Source organism: Protopterus annectens, chromosome 9.part0, assembly GCF_019279795.1.
Source record: "Protopterus annectens isolate FY-2018-M chromosome 9.part0, PAN1.0, whole genome shotgun sequence".
Taxonomy (NCBI): Eukaryota; Metazoa; Chordata; order Ceratodontiformes; family Protopteridae; genus Protopterus; species Protopterus annectens.
In genome coordinates, this window is record NC_056743.1 from 283,712,581 (window position 1) to 283,732,973 (window position 20,393).

At 36.2% G+C, this 20,393-nt stretch overlaps 1 protein-coding gene across 6 annotated transcripts in view; it reads right to left on the minus strand.

The window, feature by feature from the left end:
• The window catches only part of ABCC8 (ATP binding cassette subfamily C member 8), a 2,552,355-nt gene that overhangs the window by 827,358 nt on the left and 1,704,604 nt on the right, over nt 1–20,393 (minus strand). For all 6 annotated transcript variants that reach the window (XM_044082872.1, XM_044082868.1, XM_044082869.1 and 3 more), the window contains one exon: nt 4,760–4,853. In XM_044082872.1, coding sequence (XP_043938807.1) covers nt 4,760–4,853 — 94 coding nt within the window. The remainder of the gene's footprint in view (nt 1–4,759; nt 4,854–20,393) is intronic.

Genomic DNA, 20,393 nt, shown 5'->3' on the forward strand with positions numbered 1-20,393 from the left:
AGTCCATGTAGGACATGTTGTTTAGGCCTTGTATCCTTTTAGTAAGGTATTCCTGTGGGTGTTCCAGTTGTTGCATGTGTCTGGACAGATACATGCCAAAGGTGGCATTAAATTCAATGACTGGCCTAACAAGGGCAGAGCAAAGGGGGACAATGACATCCTTAGATCTAGACACAATTTCTTTGTTTATAAGTTGTGCACTACTGAAGGATTTTTTTTTTACAACAATGGACACATGTTGGTCAAAAGTTAGGTCACTGTCCATGTAAATTCCCAAATGTCAAACAACTGGGACAACTCTGAGGGGCATATTGTTAATCTGGAAGTTCCCTTGGATAGATGTCTTCCTAAAGCATATAATAATGCATTTTTTTGTCATTTAGTTTCAGTCCATGATTTTGGCACAAGTTATTTATTTGGGATAAACCTTGCTGCAGGACAGCTAAGTAATTTGGGATTCATTGACTGCTCCTAGCTTGTAGTAATCTGCAAACATAGTTAGTCACAGCTCTTTCATATTAGTATTTACTTCATAAAAATAGATGCCAAACTGGGCAGGTCCCAGCACAGAACCCAGGCGGACTCCACTAGTTATTAGTCTCTTTGTGGAGGTAACTTCTTCCACTATTTTGATTTCCTGCACACTATCTGTTATCAGTTGGCAATCCAGTGGGTGATGCAGGGGTTCATTCCCAGTTTATTTAGCTTTTGTACTATGCTTGAGTGAGGAATTGTGTCAAAAGCTTTGGTCAGATTAAGGTACGAGGTCTGTACCATTTTGATTTCATCCATTGCTTTGCTGACCTTTTCAAAAAATCTACCAGGTTAAGTAAGATAGGCATGCCCTTGATGAATCCAAACTGAGATGGGGCCATTGTTTGGAGGTTCCCAATGTCCTGATTAATTAGCTCCATTATAAGACTTGTGCTCTGCATAAGAGGTTGGTCAGACTTATGTGTCTGTGGTAAGTTCTCCCTTATGCAGGGGAAGGATTCTAGCTGTTCTTCATTCAGTTGGTACAAACCCTGTATGGAGGCTGAAATTGAACAGCGTTGTTAGGGGGATGGCTAATAATGCTATTTAAGATACATACAGGGATACTGCCATGATCCAGTATTTTTACTTTTGATAGCACATTTTGTACTTGGTCTTATGTGATAGATGGAAGCAAGTCAGTTTCATCTTCTCAGACACATGGAGGGGAAAGAGGGGCAAAGTTAGAGCTAAATTTGTTGGCCAGTAAGTTAGCTATATCTTCAGACTCAGTGTGGGTAACATTGTTTAGTCATCTCAATGTATTGCTGCATTGTGCTTTTGAAACTACAAAGACAACTAAAAGATGCCTTGTGACGGTCTTTGGCTTAGGTAGCAATTTTAGCCTCAAACGTGGCTTTGTTTGGGTTTTGTTACGCTCCTCAGTTGTTTATTTATTTCAGTGATAAGGGCTCTAACATTCAGGGAATTATCTTCTTATTATCGTTAGCATACTTCCATTGTTTTGTTTTATTCAGAATATATTTTTATTATAGTCTTGAATAACACTACAAACAATCTGAGTTTTTCTATAAATTATAATAGAAATAAGATCTATTACTGAGTTGTAGTACATCCGCGGTGGTGCAGCGGTAGCGTTGTTGCCTCACAGCAAGAGGTTCTCCTGTTCGATTCTTGGCTGGAGTGCGTGGAGTGCCTTCTGTGTGGAGTCTGCATGTCCTCCCCGCGGTTGGGTGGGCATTCGAAAGACATGAGTAAATGGGTGTGCCTTCGTTGAAGGTTGAACGTCGAGCTGGCACCTCGGCGTTTGTGAAAATCTATTGGCAATCATTAGTGGACCAGAGTTCCGCTGTGGCGACCCCTAACCAGGAAAAGCTGAAAGACAACAACAACTGAGTTGTAGCAATTTCTACAGATAATACTTACAGCACAGAAAACCTAATGACAAAAATGTATGCCTTACAAGACACAGTATGGAGTCACATATATTTAATAGAACCGTATACTAGCAAATGTTAAGCTATTTCAGACTACTACAAGAGACAATGATTTTGATAAGCATTTGTGCAAATTAAGAAAAAGGTTTCTTGATAGTGGTTATAAGTTTAATGAAGTTGATGAAATTGCAAATATATAAGTAACTATAGTAGAGCAATAGCTTTACCATACTTTGCAGGAGGGGATGAACTAGTATTATAGAAAGATGACAGAAATGAGAGAACATATCTTCCCTTGACACACACACACACACACACACATATATATATATATATATATATATATATATATATATATATATATATATATATAAAACATCTGATGGGTATTTGCAATGTTTTGGCATATATTATCAGCTAGTGCAGAAATAAAACACGTTAAACATGAAAAACATTACTTGCATTTAAATGTATCACTAATTTAAAGCATACCTTATGTTAGAAATTGTAACTATTCAGTTTCTGATAATAAATACAGGAAGTACTTTTATGTGCTGTAATTGTGCTGCACGTAAGTGAAAAAATGAATGCAAACATGTTTGATATATGACCCAGTTTTTATGCTGGAGACATTTAGAAAAATTAGTGATAGGGTGAAACAACATATATACGGAGAAAATGGTGAAATGCTGAAGCTATATATAAACACATTCAAATGAATATGGACCACAGGTTAACATTCCAACTACTGAAACATATATTGTGTTATATAAAAAACATGGTAATATCAACTCCCAAGTGGCTATCTGGGAGATAAGCTAGCAAATACTGTTATCTATTACAGAAGAACCTGGGCTAAATGAGTCTATGCTATTCAACAGTATCCTGAAGACAAGACCATTAATTGGTAAATTATTAAGTGCATCAGTATAAAAAGAGTAGTTTTTGGTAGATTTGTCGTATCTAAGAAAGTTTATAATAAAGTGTGTGGAATTATTCTGGACATTTATTAATATTGACAGCAGTTTCCATAATATCAGTTCTATCTTCTGCTGATGCATAATGCTGATTAAATGTGCAAGGGAGCAAAATATTATGGGAGAGTTCTTTCCTTTACCTTGCCCTGTTTGCTTCATATGTTATGTCCTAATTTAAAAAAAAAACATAATTTTAACATAATTTTTCTGTGTGTCCTATCAGTCTGCAGTAGTAAAATGTGTTTAGAATCTAAAAAAATAACTTTTTACTCTAATCAGTACTAGCAAAAAGTCATCTCCTTGCTTTAACTGTCACCTTCAGAAAAAGCCATTATCTTTTTTGCATAAATCAATATCTCCTCCAATAATCAAGAGACTGCATAACAAGCAAGAGGACAGTCATCAAATGGAATGCTTTGCAGCACAACCCTAACACCTCTCAATGAAACAAGTGGATGACCTAGTTTCAGTTCCATTTCAAGGCACAGCTTCCTCCAAGACAGATTAAAGAAAGGTGCTCTTTGTTTCCTTCACCATCTAACATCTTTTAGCTTCTAATTCTGTTTAGCTCCTCAGCTTCTATCTTTATATTTAGGTTGCCAAGAGATGATATGATGACATATGAACATTTACAGGGTAACTGCAAACAAAACATACAAAGAGCTAACAAAAGGAGTATGTTATCAGCTGAAGCTATGGAAATAATGCAGCTGAAGACTAAGCTTGTAATGGACGTAATGAAAAGTACATAACCGTTACACATGGTATCTTCTAGAAAATAATCTAAATGACTGGAAATGTAATAATTTCAGATGGGGCACTTTCAAAGTTATTATTACTTATATCATACCAATAAATGAGTAAACTAATATGGCTATTTATAACAACAATTACAGATTATGCACTGGAACTAAAACATCAGACTAGCTCTCTCATTTTTTCCCTGATCAACCTTCTACTTTGTTTTGAAATTTAAAAAATTCAGTTAAAACACAAAAATATAGGGAATATACCATATGCATGTTTACTGTTCCTGAATGTTAGATGCCATGTATTGTTTCATTCAGCTTATGTAACATCCAGAAGAAGCACAGTTCCTTCAAGTGACCCTATATTCTGCCTTGGTAAGATCTAGTTGCTGCCCCATTAATTTTCCTAAAATGCTTTGCATTCTGGGTACAGTAAGGAATACAAACACATGTTTTATGTATGGAACAAAACATATATGCCTCCTACAAAAGTGTTGCTTCAATCTAAAGGAGTAAAAAGACTCAAATAAATGAGCTGGGGTCAGCTCTGTTAAGCAATGAAATAATCATTAGTTTACAACAAGAGAAATAAGCCACAGTGGTTGTATAATTTAATTTCTATTTATGATATAGAGGAAACATGATAAACTATATTAATAATACATTGTAACCTTAGGTAACCTTAAATAACTATGTCAAAGGTCAAAACAATGTCGGTCTTGTACTAAATAGGATTTAAACCCATTCTCATCTGGGAGTTAGATTTCTTGCACGACTCTTGAAATTCCCATTAGATAACAATGTTGCTTTAGGTCCTGTTATGGGGCATTGTCAAGAGTTTATGAATCCACCACAAGCTGCAGAAGAAGGGTCAATAAGCAGTAACTGAGAGCTTATGGATTTTTGCACTGCAAACACTGGATAATGTTTACAATCAATAATGCTGTAATTCAGTGTGTGCATATGGAATGAAAGTGTTAATTTACAGAAGCAATGAAAGTTAATTTTTTCTACCCAGGAATTACAATAGTAAAAGCAATATTTAAGCTTTAATAATTACAGACTTTGCCAATATTTTGAAATTAAGTTTAATTTCTTTTACCTTCTTCATCAGCTCTCGAAAGAGCCTCCCTCGAATACATGGCCCTTCGAAGATTCTTCCTTTCTAATGCAGTTTTGCTTTCTGTGACTGTTTCCTACAGACATAAATTTCAATTAAAGTATCAAAAAATGTTGAATTTGTAAGCAATGTATGACGAATGCAAACACCTGGTATGATAATATTTTATGGAACAATATGTTATGACATCTTTTTCACATATGATGTTCTTGTCTTTTCTGGCATTGATTAACTGCACCCAGGATTATATCTCACATTAGTTACATATGTTAGTATTCCCACCTTGGTCTCTACCATATAAAACAGGTATGTTTTATTATAGTAATTATTACCCATGTTTGCATTGTTTTTAAACATTAAACATATGTTGTCTGCAGAAGTAATATCCAATAGATGACACTTTACTAAAAATGCTGCATATGCATGTGTTTTCTTAAGCCATTAGGTACAACTGCTCTAGGAATTGTCTGGTGTATATATGCTAGTTACATCAAGTGATGTTAGTGACTGCTCATGCATTCATAACTCATGGTAATGACTTACTGCTAGGCATCACAGCCTTAACCCTCCATGCCAACTGCCAGACCAGTGAAGACAACTGTGAACAGTGATGGATTGTCTCTGCACACTGCAACTGTATTTGTACTTTATGGCTTTTCCAGCAAAGTCAATGACTGTGAGTGCAACAAACAAATTGCAATAATACATATTTTTGCAGTAACTGAAATAATTATATTTTATTACCAAATGGCATATCTTCAGTCTTTTGCCACTTATAACTTGGTATTTTAAACAAGGCACCTTAGTGAAAGGGATATCTCTGTGGCCTGTACCCTGTTCACAATAATGTATTTTTGTCTAACAAAAACTGGCCGTCATTCAGCTACAAAACATTTCAACCCCAGCAATGTTTCTTTGCTGTCTTTCCATGCCTGTGCTGCTGCTTATTTCATTGCCAGAAACCTACATGTTTATGGGCATGCACAAAAGCACTGTCTGGGCTACAAGCAGCTTTCAGGCAGTGAAACTGGAGCTCAAGGTACTGCAGTAAGACAATGACACTGCATCACAATGGGCCCATAAAGTCTCACAAATATCAATTGCCTCTCACAACTGTCTTTAAAGTACAACACTCACAGGTACTTGAAAATGTACTGTTCAAATAATTAGAAAAGTTTTAGTTTTTGCAATATTCTTAGCTTTACAGTGTCATAATCTTTATAGGTATGTTTATAGTTTACAGTTTTACTATACTTGTCACTGAAAATTTAGTAGACTCGGGATACAAAATAAAAAGTAACCCACGTTGTCACATATATTTTTAAAAGTTCTGTATATAAAGACTGTGACTACCCTGCACTAGGCCAGAAATCAAGGAGTCTGAATCTTCACGACTGACACTGGAGAGGGACTTTACTTGAAATACAAATGGATGCACTCAGTATTTCATGATGCAGCTCTCTGTACCAAGTACAATTTCCCTTAAAAGCACACAAGGAATGTGGTCAGTCTGAGGTCAGGGTTTCTTTATATATGTCTCCTTCCATGGCACCAATAAGACTCCTCACTGGTACAGCTGTAGGGTTAGGACCTCAGCAGAGTGTCCACGCCAAGTCCTCCAGCACCGTATCTGTGAAACCAGTGCTTCATGTCCCTGCACCAAGTAGCACACACACACACGCACACGCACACGCACACACACACACACACACACACACACACACACACACACACAGTGAGATTTTATTTTTCACACACACACACACACACACACACACACACACACACACACACACACACACACACACATGCACACACCTGGGAAAGGTTGGCACAGATTTACCAGCTGTGCCCCCTTCTGCCCAGAGTATAAGGTAGTTACCACTGCCACCAGACACTCCACAATCAGCTACTCAGGGCATACTAAGGCACTTAACAAAGCGTATCAAACTATACTGTGTAATATTAATATTAATACTAATACAAATGGTAGTAGTTGACCAAGACAGCTAGGCTTTCAGGAGTCACCCACACAGTATCACCAAATAAATATAAGCACTCTCAAATGTTAAATACTTTCTAAGAGAACCAGCCACAATAAACGTTTAAATATATTTAATAATAAATAATAAAAGACCATGAAAATACTGAATATATATTTACAGTAAACCACTGAGTTCAAATCATAGGAAATAATGAAATAACATTAATGGAAAGAATCAGACAAATAAAGAAATACAATAGCTTCACTAAGCTTCATTATATTTTCCTGACTGAATCTAGCAGAATTACTATTCCCTACTTACTTAATACAGCAAGGCAGATGGTGTGGTGAATGGTCCTTCTTATTGTCAGGCCCAAGACAGAATATTCAATACTATGAGATTTCTCGTTGTGGTATCTAAAATTTCCAAAACGGCTGGCAAAATGACCTCATCTTGTCACCTGAGTCTAGGTTCTCACACTATTCCCCTTTGAAGCTTGAGACAGGATGTTAGCATAGATGTGATAAGATGCATATCTAAAGTTTTGCTAATGTTTATGGCATTACCTGGGGCTTCCCCTCTTTTTACTGAGCTAAAGAGAAAGACCTATTCCAGACATGTTGTCTCCGGTCGTATTCAGAGCTGTGAGATAAGCACTTCTATGGCCCAACAGGTGGTCCAATTAACAGTATTTTTCTTAAAGTAAGAAGTAAGTTACCTGTTTAACTCCTTCTCTTCCAGTGCCCTTTGTTAACATATATACATACAGTCTCACATGTATATTCCTTATCTGTCCAACAGGACCCACTGTTGATACATTTTTTAACACTAGCAACTTTACAAACACATTTTGATTTTCAAATGCCATACAATTCTAATACATTTGTAGCACAGTCATTCTGTACAAATCAGTTTGATATTCAAATGCCATACAGAACTCCAGCTAGCTATGCTGGCTCTAGCCCATATCATCACAAGGACTATATGGCATTTAAGGTAATTTCACTAAACACTTCTGTAAATCCAAACCACTTGTGCAAGGGCAAAGCCATCCAGCTGTGATCCTGGTGACCTATTGTCGGAAACTGTAGGGTTGCCTAATTGATTAGGCTTCTGCATATGATGGCCAGCTCATCTATCTGTGGGAAGAGTATATTTTTTTCAGCACAGTGCTGCTCCCTAGATGAAGATAGAGAGTGGCATTACTGCCTTTCATATATACTTGCACAAACAGGGGAGGGGAGGTATCAACATACCATGTGAGGGGATTGTTCATGTGTATGTGTTTACATCACTGTATGTTTCTTATTTTAGGGATGCTTAAAAAATTCCTGCATTCCATCACAGATGACACAAGGTTGATAAGTCTCGATCTCCTGTCCTTCCCCTGAAGATTGTTTAATGCTTTACCAGCTGTGACCATAAGCTAGCATTCCACTGCCCAAGGAGGATAAGCCAGTTGAACAAGGGAAGGACAGGAGAAAGAAGAGGCATTGACTGTCTATATGGTTATCTTGGCCAAAGGGAAAAAAACACTACTTAAAAGTGATCCACAAAGATACCAGACTGTGTCTATTGCAATGCTGATATAAAATTCAGAAATCTGTACAAGATAAAATAAATCAGAACAAGATAAAAGAAATTATTTTGTGCAAAAGTATGTGAATTGCATTTAGAAGTTGTAAGGAAACTAAATCAGCGCATTACATGTCAGCAATAAAATCCATATTTATATTATTTTGCACTGTTTCATTTGAAAGCTGTCAGTTCCTATTACAGTCATTTTTTTGCCTTAAATGATATGCATGATGCATTCCATTAAAACATTGCTGTAAGACTGCTTCTGTAAATCATAGTAAATTACCAATCAGTGCTAACATGAATACCATATAATTCTTCACAAACCTTATTTTCTAAAGCGACATATTGCACACCAGCAGGAGGTAATCATTGTTGGCGTGCTCAGTCTGAAGAAGACAGAAAGCTGTGAGTTATCAATGTGGCATACCTCTCAACCTCTTAGTGCAAGAAATCTGGGCAAAGTCTTACAAAATAGGGGGGAATGGCCCAAAAATAGGGACATATTGTAAATATTGCTCTTGTATACTTAGAAAGTTGCTAGAGTAACAGGGTTTGTTTTAACATATATCTTATGAATGATTTGAAGTTTGCAACTCAAATGCTTGTCATTATTTACTGACTTCAACCCTCAGAACATCCCAGTGATTTGCTACAAAACCACAATCCTACCTTGGTTTGTGATTTCTTGTGGAGTTGACTGGTAAGAGAAGTTTTATTTGAAATTATATTGTATTTGTTATCACTGTTTTTCACTGTTTGTAGGAAGAAAGGGATAGCTTGTTAACAAGATTTACTTTGATTCATATTTTGTTGTTTTACCTCTAATTTCACTGTTGGTTGTTAGAAAGGGATAGGTTTTAGACAGGAAAGCTCTAGCCATCCCAATGGGCCTGGACAGCTATACATTCACACAGACTACAGAGAGGAAAATCCAAAGCTTATCTAAACAATCCTACCTTCATTTGTGATTTATTGATCTTTACTGTTAAAAAGAAGTGCGACTTCGAGTGATAGTGAGTGTAAGCTACTGCGTGCCTTTGCAGGTGACATAAAGGAATTACAGCTTTTTTCTGGCTTGCAGAACTTGTAAGATTAAAACAACTTTACTGTACTTACTTTAGTATTTAGTTGTATATTGCTTGTGTGATTTTTGTCATAGAAGTTGATTTAAATTTTCTTTGAATTCTGTGGTCACTGATTTTGATTATTTCCTTTTACAATTATTTATTCGTTTGAAGCTGAATATGGATTCTTAAATGAATATGCAATTAATGATTTGCTAATGCACAAATGTCTTGGACAGTGTAATAAATGCTATGCTTACTTAAAGGTGACAACTGATAGATAACACTGGTGATCTGTGTTCCTAGTGTCAAAAGGTGGATGATTTGTTTACCACTGTTAGAAGTAAATCTAGACTTGATGATGATTGCATTTGTGCAACTGGCACAGCTTGGAGAACTATTGTTTCATAAATTAATGACAGGACTGGTGAGATAAATAATGTTCAAAGAACAAACAGAGCACATTTAGGAAATGATGCATCTATTGTCTGTAAAGATTATTCAACCCCTATGAAACAAGGATGCAAGTATTCAGCAATCTGAGGATTCGGATTCTTTAGAAGGAAATATACAAAGAAAGAAAGGAAGAAGTTCACAACAAATAACAAGGAAGAAAAATAAACTGATTAATGTTTGTAAAGTAAAGAGAATATGTACGATAAAGGGTCTATATTAGATCGGTGAACGCTGATTGACTGAACTTATGTAAGTGAAAGTTTACAATCTCGAACTGTCAGATCAGAGATTTTTTCCTAGGGAAAAAAATTGCTGATCCAAAACACATACACACAACACAAGCACACCAAACAAACAGCAATCCACACACATACACCTAAAATCTGACACCTAACCCTACACTAAACTATACACACACCACTAACTATCCACTTACCTTAACCCAAACCCTAACCCTAAGGTCCGTCACTATCACACACTCACCTCACCCGCTCCCTAACCCTAACTCACCTAACCTGCCCTAACCCTCACGTCCACACAATCGCATACATACCTAACCCACGCCCTAACCCTAACTCACCTAACCCACCCTAACATTCACATCCACACAATCGCACACTTACCTGAATCTGACCTGTAACTTTCCACCACAGCACTGAAACTACCGAAGCAACAGAAACAGACAACCAAATTCTTTCCCTAGGAAAAAATTTGGGTTTCTGTTGCTTCGATATTTTGAACATTCGCTTAAATAAGTTCGATCAATCAGCGTTCACTTTTTTAAGTGTTCGCTGATCTAATATAGATCCTAAAAAGGACACTGCTTTGTTATGTAACAAACAAGTTACAGAGAATGATAATATTTTTCAGAAAACGTTTAGTCTACAGAAAAAAGCATCATTTTTCCAAAAGAGAAGGCAGAAAAATAAGGCAAAGGGCAGGTGAAAAGGAAGAAATCAAAACTGAACGTGGAAGGATTGAAGAACATTACTGTAAGAAAAAGGAGAGAAAGACAGATGTTGACTACATGGATCAAGCTGTGGATTTACAATGCCAGCTGGATGAGAATTTAATACACAATGAAAACAGTGGGATTAATAAGACTAATAGTGATGAAGATCTATCCTTTTTAACAATTGATAGAGCAGATATTACTGTATTAGAAGCTGAAGATTCTTCAGAGCTGGTCAGCAAAAATATTCTTGTAATTGGAGATTCAGTTGTTAGAGGAATTGATATTTGCAGAGAAGATAATGGACATAGAATAGTGTCATGCTTGTCAGGAGAAAAAACAGAAGATGTGAGACAAGCCTTGGAAGCCTTAATGTAAGGAAGTATGGATGTGTTTTTATTGATGTCAGTACAAATGATTTCATTCGCAAAGATTCTTTGACTGGCAGTAGGAAATTGACAGCCCTCTTAGATAGTATAGCTTGTAATGGTGTTAAGGCATATTTTTCACATATCACCTATAGAAAGGATAGCCAGGTCACAGATAATGAAAATAGTTTTTAGGTAAATAGCTATGTGGACAAAATATCCTATTTTAAAAAATGGAAATGTGTAAAGCATCCAAGGCTAGTTTTGGGCAAATGTGTTCAGATAGGATGGTGTGCATTTATCAAAATCAGGGAAGATAATTTTTTAGCAGATATTTTGCAATATGTGGCAAACACTAGACATGATTTTTGCCAGGTCAGAAATTTAACAGTTAACAAATAGCAACATTAGATGCATCCCTGATGGCTGTTAATGCTAGGAGCGTTAATGATAAAGTTTGCTATATTCCCTCAAGACTGATGCTGTTATTGTTTGGGAAACATGGTTAAAGAACAATGACTGGAAACCAGTTCTGTCAGGGTATAAATGTTTTTACTGTAACAGACATTCTAACAAAAAAATCAGGTGGAGGTGTTATGACAGGGATTAAAGATAATTATGAGCCCTGTAATTATTACATGTTCAGTGATAACACCAATACTACAGATTATGTAACTGTGACAATAAAGACAACTCTGGAACATATAACAATTGTAGGAGTGCATAGAGCACCAAAGTAAAGTGCAAATGGCCTAAAGGAATTCATAATTTCTTGCAGGAAACACAGGAGGGAAGAATAATATTAGCTGGGGACTTAAATTTACCAGAAAAACTGGAATAATATTGATTCAACAACATTAATAAGGAAATTGTTCACAATATTTATTCAGGAACAACAATTATTTCAGATTGTAAAAAAAGCTATAAGGGGATGGAACATACTAGACATTGTGTTTCTAAAGAAATTACTGTTACTTCATGTCAAGTTTCACCACCACTGATGTGCAGTGATCATAGGGTTATACATGTTAACTTGTTGCTAGATACTTCTGCCAAACTGAAATCTAAACCACTGCATAGAAGGTTAATTACAGATCAAATGGAAGCAAAACACTCACTATATAAAACTAACTGGAGTGAGGTGTTCAGTGGAAAAACTGCAGATGGAATGCTTTGAAAGAGAAATTGTTTGAGTGCAAAAATTAAAAAAAAATGTTTAACATCAAGATCTAGGCATGCAACATCATGTGGATATATTTCCATAAGAACAAGGTATTTGATTAAGGTGAGAGACAAAAAAAATAAAAGAAATGGAAGAGAGGTCGAACTACAGCTTTGAAAACTGAAATAAACAGGCTAGAAAAACACATTAATAAGCATAGTGTGAGATAAGAGCAAGTAAAATTTGAAGAAAATTAATATAAAGATATTGAGAATAATTGGAAACCTTTTTCTAGATACATAAGATGTGGAAGAAGTAAAGACATATAAAATGATAAACTGTGTGCAGATTATAAATTTTTTTCTCAGACATAACAGGTTATAGATATATTTACAAAATCGTATGCAAAACAGATTGGCTCCACAATAGGGGTGATAAGTTGCCCTAGTAACATTCAGGTAATCTCAGATACTGGAATCAAATTAGAGTATATACTGAAAAAGAACTGTGCAAACTGGATCCAAACAGAGCACATGGAGGAGATAGAATTAGTAACAATGACCTGAAAACATTTCAGCAAGAACATATGGTACCATTATATCTATTACTCACTAGGTCATATAAATATGGGGAGATTCCTCAAGATTGGAGACATGTGCTTATTAAACCTGCCTTTAAGGGAAAGGGGAGTAGGACAAACCCAGAATCATATACACCCTTAAGTCTACTTTCATTTTGTGGAAAAATAATGTAAAAGGTAATATTGCACAAGTTATTGACAGAATTGGATAGGATGGGACTTGAAACCATATATCAGCATGCGGGTCCCCTTCATATGATTGGACTTTCAAATGTTTGACTTTCATATGGTCGAGACCATATGATCGAACTTTTAAAAATTCTAACATTCTTAACAGGGATTTCCCTTTTCTGCACTGTAGTGCGATCTCGGAGTTGGTATATTTAAATAGCAGGGTGTATGGGGGTGCAGGGGGGCTTGCCTCTCTGCTAAAAGCATTCAGTTAATATTTTTGTTTTGTTTAACTTTTTTATTAGATGTTTGAACTTTTAAATATTTGATCATATGGTCTTGACCATATGAAAGTCGAACATTTGAAAGTTCGATCATCTGAAGTAGACCCCAGCATCCATATGTTGAAAATATATCTATTATCACCTGCAACGTGATGTTCTATAACAATATAATAACAGGTATGAATGAAAAATTGTGTAGTGATGTAACTTACATAGATTTAACTTCACCGTTTGACAGGGTCATTCACAAAACACTGACCAATAAATTAGAACTACTAGATATTGATGTGCTCTTGATAAGAAGGACAGCTGCATGGCTTACAAATAGAACATGGCAAGTATCATACAGCAACTGGACAGATGAAATTATTGGCTACAGTCAGGGTGTCCCATAGGGCTCTTTCCTAGGCCCTTACTTATTTAGATTGTATCTTTCAGACCTAACTTTTTCATCTGAGGTGCTACACAGTCTATATGGAGACAACCTGAAATTGGGTAAACTGATTACATGTGTTGCAGATAAGGCATGACTGCAAAATAACTTGACTAAATTAACTATTTGGGCACAGGAGAATAATACAGAAGAACAAACTGAAATGTGAATATTTAACGCAGCACACAGTGACTGAAACTGTAGACTCATTTAAGGATCTGGGTATATGGGTAGATGAGTTTTTCTAATCATATCAACCAATTGGTTAATGATAGTTATAGAACTTTAGGTTGTATAAAAATATGTATAAAGTATAGGAAATCAAAAATGATGGCATCATTGTTTGTTAGTTACATTAGACCAAAACATGAGTATGGAATAACAATACTGAAACCCTATAAGAAAACAAGCTCGAGTAAACTGGAAAGAGTACAGTGAAAATATACCAAGGGCATCCCTGGATGTGAAAATTTAAGTTATTATAAAAGACTAAAACATCTGAACTTGTACAATGCCTCTTACAGATACCGAAGAGGAGATCTTATTCAGGTATATAGGGTATTTAGAGACAACTATCTCTGGGAATGTTTGGGCTCATCAAAAAGTACTAGAAAATCATCAGACAATCTAAGTAGAAGATTTTGTAGGAATGAGAAGTGTACTAACTGGTTCTCTGACAGAGTACCTGATGCATGGAACAGACTACCAAATTACATTAAAGCAAATACTAGTTTATAGATATTTTTAAGAACAACCTGGACACTTATTACAGGAACAAGTGTTTTTGATATATTGGTAAGCTATTAGGGGCATTAATGCCCATGCTTGAAATATTTGTATGTATACACATTTTATGAGGTACAGACCAAAAATATGAGGCAAAAATTTGGGCATTCTGTAAAAATCTGGACAATTGAGAGGTATGCAATGATGTAACTGCTATAATGTTTTCTCTTGCCTTTTAAATGCATTTAAAATAAAAGGATACTGTTGTACAAAACACTACTTAGAACAGAGTAAATTTGTATCTCTGCAGCCTGAGAAGGTGTTGCAGTTTATACTGCAAAGCTATATTATTACCTCAGTTTACTTGAGGGGGAGCTGGATTCTCCTAGGAGATGCAGAAGGGAAATAAAAGGCTAAATAATCTGGAAGCAAGCATGCAGGACTATACATAACACTAGAAAGTGGACTGTTCTGTTTGATAATTTATAATTATTTGCTCTTGTGCACTTATTCTAGAAAGACAACAGAAAACAAGTGCTGTGAACATTTAAAATATGGCAATCCTTACAGTTATGTAGAAGGACTGATTTTTCCAACTATGTACCCTGATAAAAGCCTTATGCCAGGTTGAGCAATGCTTCAGGTTTACCAGAGTGTAAGACTCTTGGTGCAGAATAGTAACTTGACATTTCGGGTTGACAGGGTTCCACTAAAAAGCAAAGGACTTCCCATAGAACTGCATGTTTTTTGCTATATTAATAACTGCAAATATCTCAGTCTTACTCAGGTTCAGTTTAAGCTCTGACCAGGATGCAAAGATCTGTAAAATGTTTTTAATCTCTGTATACTGTGAGGTTTTGTATCAGAATTAGACAGATGGCATACATTAAGGCAGCAACCCATCTCATGCAAGTCTCATCAATCATTAGTCTCTGGGCAGTTTACAAACCTATTTATGGGATCAATAGCAATAGGGAGAGAGACAATGGCTGCCTTGTCTCATATCCTTACATGGTCTGAAGGAAGGGAAGATAACTTTACTGGTCAGGATAGCAACGTTTAGGGATTTACAAGGGGATCACACTGCTGTCACATACGTACACATACATGCATATAATATGTGTTTGTATAAGACACTACCATCCACAGATATGTCCACTTTAAAGGAAAACTCCACTTTAGAACTAAAAAAATGTTTTTCAATGTATCTTTGTTTTCTATAATATTTTAATGCCTCAAAATCACTCCATATCCTTCTTTTACAGTTTTAGTGGGTTTCTCACAAAATGGCATCCAATCAGGCCTGCTTTGGTAACTTGATCTTGTATTCTTGCTTTTACTCCTTCTTCCCAGAATACATTTTAAGTCGCCCTTATACAACTAATGATACACACAAGGAAGTGGTGTTGTTTTCTCATAACATTAAGATAAAATGGCAGAAGTGAGAAGCTCTTTCATCTAACACACTTTCTGTAACAGAGCCGCTTCTATGTTTCCTTGAATAACACTTTTGTATGTGTCTGTCACAGCTTGTTGTATGCTACAAGTAACTGTTTGCTACTTCCACCAAAAAAAAAAAAAAAAAAAAAAAAAACAGTAGGTAAATAGCAGGCTTCTGTAAGGAACTTTTTTGAAGTTCTAAAATAATTGACAGCATACCTCTCAACCATACCAAATTTCTTGGTATTTACCAGTTTTGAGGGCAAAATAATGGTGTGCCACAAATTCCCGATTTTTTTTTTAGATTATTTTATTATTATTTTTTTTTTGTATTACCACTTTAAATTAATGGCTGACATCACCAAGCATCACCAGCCTACATGGGAGTGTGTGATGACATCAGTTACTGCCTGTTGGATTTGGTTAGATATTTATTTTGAAATATTTGGAGGGAAATAGGGAATATAACAGCAATGGCTGTAGATGTGCATGATTTTGCAGAGTCCGCCCACATGTCCCAGCCTCCAGGTAAGAAAAAAATACAGAACTGTTTAGTCATTGTAAATCTGTTCAAGCAAGATTCTGCTTAGTCTAGCTTTTACCCTTTTCGGCCGACCAATTAACTGTGTGCATGTTCATTTTTGCTGGGCCATAGGTCAACTGTTTAACTTTTATCTGCTGTAAGTTAAACTATCTGCAAGTCCGTTTTGGCCAAAAAGGAAGGTGTGCGTGTGTTCAGCTATCTGCTTGGTGCTGTGCTGTAAGTCTGTCCATTAAGTCCATTTTTGCGATCTACTGTTTGACTTTTAAAAAGTCCGTTCTGGGCCTATGAGTGTGTATGTCTGTGTGTCTGCGTGTGTGTGTGTAAAATGCCTCAGTTATGTATACCTGGTGGTTAGTGTTACTCAGGGTCAAACCCTGTACCTTAGGTACATGGAGCAAGAGCCTGCATTCCCTACCCACACCACCACTTGTGTTCAATGTTTGGCTCGTTGATCTGTTCCTCTTAAAATTTGTGGTTTTCTAGCAAATTAGTGAGAAATGAATTCACTAACTAATGATAGCCATTTAAGTTTCAGTCTTCCTATCTTTCAGGAAATGCATGGTAACACAAAACATTTTATTCTAGCAACTTTTCTAAGATTATATAAGCAATGTTTAAAATGTGTCCCTGGATTTGGGTCTTTGTCCCCTCCCCAATAAATTTATGGCTTTTTCCAGATTTCTTGTGCTGCATAGTTCTTCAAGGGGAGAAAAGTTTAATGCTACTTACGCAAAGTCTGTTTGTGTTAGTAACACAAAAGGTAGAATACTTGCTTTTGATGCAGAAGGCTGTGGGTTCTTCTCCCACAGTAAGTAGATGGATTGCTGATATTGCATCATGCTGTACTTTTAAAGGGGGTGGATGCTGCAGTCCTGAGAATGCCCTGTTTGGTGGAGATACCTAATAACTATGAACCTGTTAACAGTTTGCCATCCATTCCCTATTGCAATATTACAAGTTTATCATTTTTTAATGTAACATAGGCAATTTATTCCTCAATGGCAACAGGCACTTTATTTGTAGATGAAACAATGAAACTATAAAGTTGTTTGCTAGCAGCAACCTCTTCATTAGTTACAGATCTCTTTAATGTGAACTTATTTAGATGACTTTTACTTCTGCAGTGATTGTGCATATTTACTGATACTGGTGGACTGTAGAAGTTTGAGTAGACTTTTATGATGGAAGTGTTCTGAATTGGGCAGTTTTGTCATTACTGGTTCATGCATTTTGTTTCATTGCTTACTGGAAAAATGTTCAAACCAATACATTTAAAATGCTCTCTAACAAGTGTGTTGTATTATACAAGGAATATAATTTAATACAATCAGGAAGGTGTATCAAAGCACTCTTGTATGTTTCATGTGCAAGGGGCCTATGATTTGAAAACAACTCAAAGGTAATGTTTATCCACCACTGGCCAGATGCATTTTGTTTGAATGTAGGTTTCAATGCTGTTTCAATGAATGTGAGTTTACTTTCAAGGGCAGAGAAGTTTTAATGCTAACTCTATTTTCATTGTGAGACTATTGCTTTGTTTAGTAGATGCCTATTAGTGTTTGTGCTATAAAATGTAAACTAAAAGTTTTAAATAAAATCCAAATAATCATTGTAGAAGTAAAGCACCATGCACATTACACTGCTTATGGTAAATGGGGCGAAATAGCCAAGTAATGGGATATTGGAATGGCTGCAGGGGGAAGGGCTGTGTATGGGGGGGCCATTTGATCATGATTTTGTGAGGGGGAGGGCAGCAAACTCAAAGACAGATCTAGGTGGCACAAACTCTAGCTATACCACTGAACAGTAGGCCATGGAGAATGACTTTTGGAGGTCCTAGCAAAGTATAATATTCTTTTGCTAAGATTAGAATACTGCCTACTATTAAATGCCCAAATTTTACCACAAAATCCACATACTGCAAGTCACCAAAAACAAAATCTTACGGTTCATCATCTTCTCCCCTCCCAGTGAACATCAATGCTACACATTTAAAAAAATGGTTACCATTTACTACAGGGTCTGGGGCCATATTTTGGTTGTCTGTTCTTCAGTTTGCATTTGAAAGTTGGTAGCCACAATTCCACAGGAGTGGGTGGAATACATAATTGTGTATGCAAATTTTATGTTAATCAGTGTACAGATTTGTACCTATTTTTCATGGGCCTTTGTCCAGATTTTTGATGTTTCCAGGTTGAGAGGTATGATTGACAGACCCTACCCCACACCCTCATAATGAGGCGTGAAAACTTATCACTTCAAGTAAACAATCATTGCTTTATCGTGTACAGGTGAGAGCAACTACTGGAAAGGACTCCAAAGTAAGTCTGTCTGCTACTTTCCAATGCCCTTAGTGGGATTTTTTTCTTTCACATGAATTATGCAGAATTAAAAAAGTGCTTAGTTCCATAATTATTTCTGTCATGTTTACCCCCACTTTTTTCTATTTTGTATTTATTTAACTTTGTTAACCAGGAAAGTGAACTGGTCCCAAGACCTTTTCCAGCCAACACCTGGGATACAATGGCAAAGATAAGTAATAAATGTACTTAGTAACACAAAGAAAACAAAATACTGCCATAAATACTTTTGCCAAAGATTGCATGTACAAAACATTGCAAAACATTAAACAGCAATTGCTAGAATGTATACATTATTAATGTTTAACTACACTATGCTAACTTTATTATAAATAATGAAATGTAGGGCTACCACCTGTCCCTTCGGAAACAGAAAAATCCCTATTTGGTGAATTGTGTCCTGGGGAAAAAAAGTAAAAAAAAAACAGTAAATGCCCTGAGATTTTAGTACAAAAATATTTCCTAAATTGTCTTTAATAGTTGCAAAAAATGATTATTTTGTATCTGAAAAACCTATACGTTATATAAAACAGCATAAGCAACGAAAATGCTACAAGAGTAAGCTAGAAGTTCTGTCCTCTGCACTGGCTGTGGGCACCTTTTGCCATGCAACATCTTACATTTCTACAAAATGTGTCTCACTTTGGGCATTTGAAAAGGTGTAAACCTAACAAATTGTATTCACGCATTTTGCACAACTCTAAGTGCTGGTGGCTCCACAAAAGAAAGGGGGGGTAATTATATTTGCATCACTAAGATAGCATGAAAACATACTAAACCTATACATTTTGGGAATGTGCCCATTACAGCATAACCTAATAACTAATATATGACAGAGTGGCACAGTGGTGCAGTGGCTAATGTTATCACCTTTCAGCAAGCTGTTCATCAGTTCGATTCTCGGCTGGGTTGCCTTCTTTGTGGAGTCTACATGTCCTCCCTGTGTTGGCATGGGTTTACTCTCACATTCCAAAGACATTTAGTATGTGGACTGGACACTCTAAATTGGCCATAGGTGTGAGTCTGTCTAAGAGTGCGTGGTGTGGAAGAACTACTGTGGCAGGGGTAGTCACCTGGCAGTGTAAACCTTAGCTCTAGATGATTGTCACTGCTGAAGTGACACCCAAATCCCATGTGTAAAACTAGGAAAAAGGGGCTGTGGATGGATGGATTATGCTGGCCCACATCTTTACTGCACTTGCATTTACTTTCTTTGCACAGACTACCTCTGAAATTTTTCCCAAAAGTAAGTCAGTAGTCTATATCACAGATTATTTTTTGTGAGATTGTTACCAACAGCTGTAAATATTTTTAAGAAAACTATTTTCATACATACCAAGTATAAATGGAGACGGGAATAAATGGAGACTGGAATAACTGAATACCATTATTATTTGTAGGAGTACAGAACTGGTTTTGGAACTGCTGTCTGCTTTGGAGTCTCAGACAGTAGCCATCATTTATTATTTTGTAGATGACTATATTGAGGAACAGAGTTACGTCAGCCATT